We start from the raw sequence: 9597 nt of genomic DNA, 5'->3' as shown, positions 1-9597 counted from the left end.
TTTTTTTTTTTTTTTTTTAAATTAAGCTTTAGAGACCTAACATATCCATCATATGCGTTCATTTGTTTAACCCAGGATATTTAATTGATAACAATAATCTTTTTGGCACTGGCCTGTGTTTATATTTTACAGATACTGTGTATGTCCTGTGTAATAGTGCACTAGTAAGATGCCAGTAAATAAATTTTTAAAGAACATGCAGAAACTGTTCAAGGGTGTTTTAAAACCGCAGGTAGCCCCTGCATCCTGAAGGGCTTGTATTTCAAAAGTTTATAAAGAATTATTTGCAACTTGAGCATCTTCCCGTAGGAAGACATAATTGCCTTATTTAAACCCTGGCTGACCAGTGTAGGAGAGCTAGTACTAGTAAGAGTGGTTTGATTTTGGGGGGTATAGGGAGGAGGAGGTGGTTCAAGAGAAGAGAGGAGGAGGACACACTTCCTTCCTCTTTCTACATGGAGGCTCTGAGCTAAATGTTGAAATAGGCAAAGTTGGATGTTGTCACCTTCCCTTTTTGTGCCCCTCCTCATGCGGAGGTGTCCACTGCTTCCCCCCTTTCTGAATGCCCCTCAGGTGACTCAGCCAGGCCTGACTTCATCCTGAAAACTTGTGGGCTCCTCCCCACTACTCCAAGCCCAAACCCATTCATTACCCCAGTGATGCCATCTCAGGTAGGTGTAGGGAAGAAAGCTGGCTCTCTTACTTATTGTGTTAATTGACTGACATCCTCTAATCACCAGATAAGTACTTGTGTTTTCTTTTATCTACCAACCTAGCTGCCATCTATGTAAACTAGTAGAGCTTGTTAGGTTTTTTCCTCAGGGGATTAGCAGTGAAAAAATGTAGTGCTTAGGAAAGGTCCCCCCCACCCCCATCCCCTCGCCTCTCCCTCACCCTCCCACTACTCCCCTGGGGTAGATAATTCAACTTTCTTCTTAATTCCAGAGTCTTCAAGGTTCCTAAATGTTGCTTTTATTATATCATCAGCTCTTAACAGGAGCCAGTGAGGGATGTACTTAAATATGCGTGGACAATACATCAGGAAGTACTTAGTTAAATGAAGGTGATTTAGGGGAGAGCTGACATCTGTCCTACTGCCTGCCTCTTGGACTTGGCCCCAGCTAGCTCATGTGGTACTGGGGAAGGTCGGCAGCTCTGGTTTTGTTGTGTGGAAATGTGAATCTGCTGGTGAGCGGACGGAGCAGCATTACTATCTGGCAGCTGAAAGCACCCAGCTATCAATTGATACTTCAAAAAGGGTGGCAAAGAGGCCTCACATAAATGGCAGTTCTTGCGGATTGCTTGTGGATTCTTGGAGGGTTGTGGGGCTGTGTGGGCCATGTTTTGAATCAGGAAAAGAATGTTATAATTGGGGGTAGAGGTCTGCTGTAGGCTTGAGAGAGGCGAGCTTGGATGAAGGCAGGGTATACCCTGGCTTAGGTGGGTGGTTGACAGAGTTACTTGGTATGCATTTGTACTTCAGCTGTAAGAGTTGAAAGCTTAGTGAAATAACCCCCAAATTTGCTGTTCATTATAGACTTGGAATTATTTTTCTATCTGTTGGTGGGTTATAGTCATTTCAATTGTACATCTTTGATTTTTCCGGTCTTTTATAAAGTCTCCCTTGATTCCAAATGAGACCTGATGTAGCCTTTCTGGCCCCAAAATCCTGACCATTCAGTTCTGGAAAGTTGTATTTTAGTGTTCAGACTGTGGAAAAAGGCATACATAAATGTGTATGTATTGACTCAAATTTTTTTCTTTAAAACTATTCAGGCTAAATTTAGAAAATGCCAAGTAGGAAATTTGCCGATGGTGAAGTGGTAAGAGGCCGATGGCCTGGGAGTTCTCTATATTATGAAGTAGAAATTCTGAGCCATGACAGCAATTCCCAGCTTTACACTGTGAAGTATAAAGATGGAACAGAACTTGAATTGAAAGAGAATGATATTAAGGTAAGTTCCTTTGGTTTATCAGAGTATGTTTATAATAAGTGGAAAATAACTCTATGGTTTCTAAGCTCAGGATAGTCAGTTCAGCTCTGTTTGGAGGCAGAGGGTTGAGCTCTTTCTTGCTTTGGGTTACATAGTGTTTTTGGCTCTGGGAATGTATGAATGAGGCATAGTGCCTTGTTCCCAAGAAGCTCACACTTACTGGGAAAGACAGACATTTGCATCTGCTGGTCCCCTGGGTTTACTACATTCTGTGCCTGGAGTTTGCTGTGGGTGGTATTGAGTATATCAAGAGTAGAGAAGAGCCCTGGGCTTCAGAGGCAGTGACACCTGAGCCAAGTGCTGAGAACAAACAGGAAAAACTCAGTTGATGATGGGGCTGCTTCTGCAGAGAGGGCAGTATGCCAAAGTCTGGGGCTGGGGCACACAGTCAGCCAAGTGCTGGAAGCGGGTGGTGGGGGAGGGCTAAGCAGGAGGGGCTTTTATATTCCATGCCCAAGGGTTTGGGCTTCATCCTGAACACCAAGGATTTAATCAGAAGAGTGACATTAATTAGATTTGCATCTAGCCCAGGGCTTTTCAACCTGTCTGGTGAGGGTCTGGGTTTTAAGATATCTGATCCATAGTATACAAACATTTTTGTAAAATGCCATAAAAATGAATCGTTAGAAAAATAAAGGCATACAAAATAAAAGTCTCACAGTTTTACTATCAGATTTGATAGATATGCGATTACTTTGTCAAAATGCTGTTAACATTTCCGTACACCTATTTCTCAATTTTGGTACTTGGGCAAAGTAGTAACAAGCATTTCTAGGACCCATAGCCTAGGATGACACTTTGAGTGCTCTAGACCAGGAATAAAGCCGTAGTAAATATTTTAGGCTTTATGGGAGCAGCTCCAGGCAGTATGGAAGAGAGTAGACATAGCAGTATTCCAATAAAACTTTATGGACACTGAAATTTGAATTTTGCATAGTTTTCACACATCAGGAAATATTTTCTTTTATTTGTAATCATTTAAGAATGTAAAAGCCATTTTTAGCAGGAAGGCCACACAAAAATTGGGGTGGGGGACTTGGCCTGGGGCATAATTTGTCTACATCCTTAGACGCAACATAAGGAGATTTGGAGCAGGCGTGGACACGGTGAAACAGTTCCCAGTCATCCAAGCTCATGTTTTATTTTCAAGATCTGCTTATGTGTTTTGTTCAGTGAAACTGGTACTATTTTTTTTTTGGTCTGTGTGCTAATTTTTGTCTTATCATCTCAGTTTTAATCAGTGTTAATTAGTACAGCTAATTGGTTTAGACACATTCATTTCATGGAAATACCTTCAAAGAACAGGAATGGAAAGGCTGTATCTGTCTCATGCAAGATGGATCATTGTGAATGCATTTTCTGTTGGCTTCATCTGATCCATTCTCAGATCCTAAGATTTCCCGTGATGACTTCAGGGTTAACGGTAGCAGTTCCTGCCTTTGTTATCCTCTTCTAGTTTCGGTCTGTCTGTTTGTGTTATGATTTGTGGTAAAGCTATTTGCTTTCTTCCCCCTTTCTAGCCTTTAACTTCATTTAGGCAAAGGAAAGGTGGCTCAACTTCCAGTTCCCCTTCCAGACGCCGAGGGAGTCGATCAAGGTCACGCTCCCGATCCCCTGGTCGACTACCTAAAGGTGCCCGCCGATCTGCTTCTGCTTCCCACCAGGCTGACATTAAGGAAGCAAGGAGGGAAGTGGAAGTTAAATTGACTCCGCTGGTTCTGGTACTTGTGTTTATCCTTATACAACCTTTTGTCTTCCCCTTTATGTATGTATTTACTCAAATTACTTGCAGTTAATAATATTAAAATACCAGTGAAACATCAAATGTAAGGTGAGGACTTCTGAAAATTTCATCAGAAACAAATGTTTGGAATAGAAAGTTTTAAATATCAATGGAAAAGAATGTCCTTCAGTTACCAGAAATGTTATTTAATATTATTTTATTTTATTTTTTCAGATGAAATTTCGCTCTTCTTGCCCAGGTTGGAGTGCAGTGGTGCAATCGGCTCACCGCAACCTCCGCCTCCTGGGTTCAAGCAGTTCTCCCGCCCCAGCCTCCTGAGTAGCTGGGATTACAGGCATGCGCCACCACGCCCAGCTAATTTTGTATTTTTAGTAGAGATGGGGTTTCTCCATGTTGGGCAGGCTGGTCTTGAACTCCCGACCTCAGGTGATCCACCCGCCTCGGCCTCCCAAAGTGCTGGGATTACAGGCGTGAGCCACTGTGCCTGGCAATATTTTAGTTTTTAAAAAAGCAGTGTTCACATGTGAAATAGATATAGCTTGTAGGTTGAACTAAGTTTTTACAGTGTATGAAAGTTCATATCATGTATGAAATAAGAGAAACCTGTATTCTAGAAACATTCTTACTCTTAGCATCATTATACTTGATCACTTTACCTATTCAAAGATGATGATTTTAATGGAATCATCTTACACTTTGAAGGTGTAAGCTTTGAAATACCAGGATGCATGGAGCCTGTAGACCTTATACAAAGAGTATTTTAGATAGTATTCTAAAGAAAAGGTATTTTAAGTAATAATAATTAGAATAAAAGTCATCTGCTATTTATTCACTTAATGTTAAGCTCTTTTCTGGATAGAATGTACGCAGACTTTTAATAATCTTTGAAAACTAGATTATATACATACTGTTCTGTAGTCAGCTTTAAGATATTTTAAATATTCAGGATAATCTTTCAGGGCATATTTTTCTACATAATTTTTTTGTATTCTATAGTATGGATATATGATGAATTATACAGATGTAACTTAATCATTAAAGTCAGCTCACTCATCGATAGACATTTAATGTTTTTCTTCTATATTTTCACTATTACAAACAAGTATTTTTATATAATATCTTATTATTTCCTTAGGTTAGATTCTGACAAGTGGAACTGCTACGTGTGCCATATGGTGCAGATTTGAGGCTTTTAATACATAATGCCAGATTGCATCAAGAAAGTTTATAGTAGTATCGGTGTATGAATGCCTAGTTTCTCATTCTTAGTATTATAATTTTTTTTTTTTTTTTTTTTTTTTTTTTTTTTTTTTTTTTTTTTTTTTTTTTTTTTTTTTTTTTTTTTTTTGGCCAATGTGGTTGTCAGACATTTTCAACTTACTGTTCTAACTTACACTTTGAGTTTGAACATTTTAACTATTAGTGGCTCTCTTTACCAGCCAGGGACTCAGGGAACATATGCTGTATGATACTTAGTTATTTTTTCATTTTTGATATTTAGAGACTGCTATATTTTTACAGTGTAATCTTATAGTCCTGGTGTCACAAGAACCACAGACTGGCTTTGCTTCTTACTAGCAGAGCCTTGGGCACACTGTGTATTGCTTAAGTACCCACTATTTCTTAATTTTCCATTATTGGCTATTTTTGGGCAGTGAATGTCTTTTCTTTTGTTTTTTATCTAGTTAATGAACTAATTTACCAATTTTTAGTTTCTATGCCTTTCATAGCAAATATCCATAGTCTTATCAATGAAATTATAACATTTAGTCTAATTACGTGAAAGGTGAAAGTTTTTTTTTGTTTGTTTTTGAGGTGGAGTTTCTTGTTGCCCAAGCTGGAGTGCAATGGTGTGGTCTTGGTGCACTGTAAACACCATCTCCAGGTTCAAGCGATTCTCCTGCTTTAGCCACCCAAGTAGCTGGAATTACAGGCACCTGCCACCATGCCCAGCTAATTTTTTCATATTTTTAGTAGAGAGATGGTTTCACCATGTTGGCCAGGCTGATCTTGAATTCCTGACCTCAGGTGATCTGCACCCCCCGGCCTCCCATGGTGCTGGGATTATAGGCGTGAGCCACCATGCCTAGCCAGATGAAAGATTTTATGTAGAAATCTACATTATGAGATACAATATTTCCGAGACCGGGCAATTCTAGTCAGTTTTATTCTTTTTCATTTTTAACAAAACAAGGCTTAAATTCTTAGAAATTAAGGCTGTGAAAAATCTGTTTCATTGCTTGGTTTCAGAATAGTAAGTTTTTACCATCATGTTTCTTTTTAATAAGTTACAGTTCTTTTGATTAAATGTTCATATTCAATTTAGAAGCCATTTGGAAATAGCATCAGCAGATATAATGGGGAGCCCGAGCACATTGAGAGGAATGACGTACCTCGTAAAAATACACAGGTGGGAAAGTGTTCACTTTCATGTGGGTTTTCTTTTTTTAAAGTGACTCTCCCTCAAGAAACACATTGAAAATTACAGTATTTTATAACCTGTTCTAAAATTCTGTTCTTAAATTAAGACAATGTAATTTCACAAATTTATTATTAATATTCAGCCCTATTGAGATGCTGAAATAGTTAATGAAATAACATTAGTGGTAAATTGCTTACTATAGATATTTAATTTAAAAATTTTTCATTTAGGAAAAATTCAATTTGTCACAAGAAAGCAGTTACATATCTACACAGTATAGGCTTCGTCCAAGAAGAGAAGAGATCAGATTAAAAGAAATGGATTCTAAGGAAGAAAAATTTGTTACGAAAGAACTGGCAGTGAGAACCTTTGAAGTGACCCCTATCCAAGCAAAGGACTTGGAGTTTGGAGGAGTACCTGGTAGGCCTCAGAGCTGGGCCTGGAGAGAGCAGGTGGGGTGGGCTAGTGGAGGTCACCACAAGGTGAATTGGAAAGACCTCTTTGAAGATACCTGAGGCAGGCAGGGTAATGAGCCTGGTGGGAACCAGTGGAAGAGCCTTCCAGAGAAGGAACAGTAGGTACAAAGGCCTGAGGTGGGAGCTTTTTGGGGGATTATGGAGTAGAAAGGTTGCCACTGTTGCTGTGTTGAAAACTTTTAGCAGTCTCTTCAGAGGTTTTGAGCAGAGAAGTACAAAGAAGTGGTAAAGGAGGGTCGATCTGGGAGTTGTACATAGCATGGATGGTTACCTGTCAGGGCCAGGGGGCTCTGCTAATAATCACGCTTGAGGTGGCAGGCCTAGCAGTGGGAGTCAGCTGCATGCATAAAGTAGGATCCCAGAGTCTGCCCTACCTGCTAGACAGGCTGGCTGGTTGTGAGGGTCAAAGATCTGAAGTGTGCAGAGCCTTAGATTTATTAAGTGGGTGGAACTGATGAAATTTTATGAGCTAGTAAAAGAAAATATTTCTTGTCTAAATGGCTCAAAATCCTGCATGGCTTAATTGCTTTGTATTTTGTTAGTTCTAACCTTTGGCTGGCTGGTCTGTTACAGAGGCTGTCCAGCATCACTGAAAATCTGTGCATATTACATGAGTGTGACATTATTTTAATTGTTAGAAACTTAGGAATATAAAGTTTTTGTTTAGATTAGGCTGATAATTTTTAGCTGTTCTGCTCTTCAGTTTGCTGGAGTTTGTACACTTTTGCTTCTCAGTGGTTGGAGGTCAGATGTTTTAGAGCTTGGTTTCTGAGGTGGGTGTAGCTATTCAGTGTTGGACCTCTGTTTTTTTACTACTTTAATGCCCATGGTTGCCCGGCCGCCAGAGGTGACAGGTAGAGATGGGAATTTTTGACAGTACATTAGAAATTGGTTTCAGACAGCTAGCCAGATATGAGTTCTGACCTTTAAAAAGCTAGCATGATTCCTAAATAAATATACCAGATTGAAATTTGAGCCTCAACTGTTCATGAATCGTTCGCAGGTGTGTTTCTCATCATGTTTGGCCTGCCTGTGTTCCTCTTCCTGTTGCTGTTGATGTGTAAACAAAAAGATCCCAGTCTTCTGAATTTCCCTCCTCCTTTGCCAGCTTTATATGAGTTATGGGAAACCAGAGTATTTGGGGTCTACCTCCTGTGGTTTCTGATTCAAGCCCTGTTCTACCTACTGCCAGTTGGAAAGGTATGTTTATGGTAGTTCTGTTTTGTTTTAATCAGATGAGGTCTCGCTGTATTGCCCAGGCAGGTCTCCACCTTCTGGGCTTAAGTGATCCTCTTGCCGCAGTCTCCTGAGTCACTGGGACCACAGGCGTGTGCCATGTTGCCCAGCCTTAACAGTAGTTTAAAGATTAGAGGCCGTTGTTGGTCGTAATTCCCAAAACTTACTTCGTGAAGCCATTATACTTGTGCTGTCTGTATATCATTTGCTTATTAAGAGGAACCTTTAAAAAATCTGAGATTTCTTGTGTAACTTTTCAAACCAAATGTTAAAAGAATAGGCTGTTTTGCAAAGTAGCCTGTCAGTGGTAATTGCTGTGGAAAAAAAATTCACCCTCAGTGTCATTTCAGATGCAGCATTTTAAATGATTAATTGATAGACTACTGGGCTCAGTGGACTTTATATCTTTTAAAAAAGTATGAAAAGTTTCTAATTTTCATCTCTTCCAGAAGCTAGTTATCAAGAACATTGAATGTTGTTTTCAGATTCTTGCAATATCTTAAAAATTTTGATAAGCCCTCCATTGCTAGCTAAGTGTAGTTTTTTCTTCTTTCAGTAGAATCCTTTACTTGGATATATTTAAAGAAACATGAGATTCCCTAAGTAATAATTTATTTAAAGATCTTATTCTTAGGGCTTTGCAAGTTTGCCAACTGTCTGTAAACCAAAGGATCAGTTTTACTAGGAGTGGTGAATGCCAGTAATAGAAGCCTAGAGCTGCAGGCTTAATACTGTGGAGTGAGACCATAACTAGCGGCTCTAGCAAGGATTTTTGTGATAAAGACCTTCAGTCATTTTTATGGTAAGGCTCTACAGTTAAATTTAGATTTGTTTAGGGTAAGGTGATTCCAGAGTATTAAGGAAAGCAGTTTTTATGTTTAAAGTGGTATATGTATATACTCACAGACTAAAGTGACTAAAAGCATATACATATAAATATATATTAATATTATACAGTCATCCCTTGATATCCTTGGGGAGTGTTTCCAGGACCTCCTGTAGGTACCAAAATCTGGGGATGCTTAAGTCCCTGATATAAAATAGTGTAGTATTTGCATATAACCTGTGTACATACTCCTTGTGTACTTTGTTACCTCTAGGTTACTTATAATACCTAATACAATGTAAGTACCATGTTAAACTGTGTTACTTAGGGAATAATGACATGATAAGACATGTTAAACTATATTACTTATGGAATAATGACATGTTCAGCACAGATGCATTTTTTTCCCAAATATTTTGGATCTGTGGTTAGTTGAATCCATGGATGTAGATCCCACAGATACGGAGGGCTGACTGTATATTTGTATCTATATATTCACAGATTAAAGCCCAACACAGCATTTACTAGACACCTTTAACAGATAAGGATCATCTGAAATTAGCATGTGGGATTTTGCTAATCCTGTGATCTCAAACAGCTTTTACACTTCTCCTGGGAGAAGAGGAATGCTAGCTAATGAAATCTGTAGCTAATGATAGGATAAAGTAGTTTAGCCTAGAACAAATGATACTAGTTTATGTTTTACAGTTTGAAATGAATTGCTGTGTTTCTGAATAGTTACTTTGTGGGGTAAAATGTGGCTGCATTGGGCAAGTGGGCTTTTTACTCAACCAGTTCAGCTGGGCACCCATACCTCTGGGTATCTCTGTGCCGAATGCTGTGGGTGATGCTTTATGAAGAGAGAAGATGGTTCTGATCCATGATGTGTGCTCATAGTC

At 39.1% G+C, this 9597-nt stretch overlaps 1 protein-coding gene across 6 annotated transcripts in view; it reads left to right on the top strand.

The window, feature by feature from the left end:
- LBR (lamin B receptor) overlaps positions 1 to 9597 on the top strand; it is a 30811-nt gene that overhangs the window by 1862 nt on the left and 19352 nt on the right. For all 6 annotated transcript variants that reach the window (XR_001824474.2, XR_001824472.2, XM_017526413.2 and 3 more), the window contains exons 2-6: positions 1777 to 1955; positions 3515 to 3715; positions 6065 to 6148; positions 6391 to 6580; positions 7640 to 7836. Coding sequence is in view for 4 of the 6 variants with exons in the window: in XM_017526413.2 (XP_017381902.1) it covers positions 1791 to 1955; positions 3515 to 3715; positions 6065 to 6148; positions 6391 to 6580; positions 7640 to 7836 (837 nt within the window). In the remaining 2 variants the exon portion in view is untranslated. The remainder of the gene's footprint in view (positions 1 to 1776; positions 1956 to 3514; positions 3716 to 6064; positions 6149 to 6390; positions 6581 to 7639; positions 7837 to 9597) is intronic.

The sequence above is a fragment of the Cebus imitator genome, unplaced genomic scaffold, assembly GCF_001604975.1.
Source record: "Cebus imitator isolate Cc_AM_T3 unplaced genomic scaffold, Cebus_imitator-1.0 Scaffold42, whole genome shotgun sequence".
NCBI lineage: Eukaryota > Metazoa > Chordata > Mammalia > Primates > Cebidae > Cebus > Cebus imitator.
The sequence above is the reverse complement of the archived record's forward strand: the minus strand, read 5'-3'. Positions and strand labels throughout refer to the sequence as shown.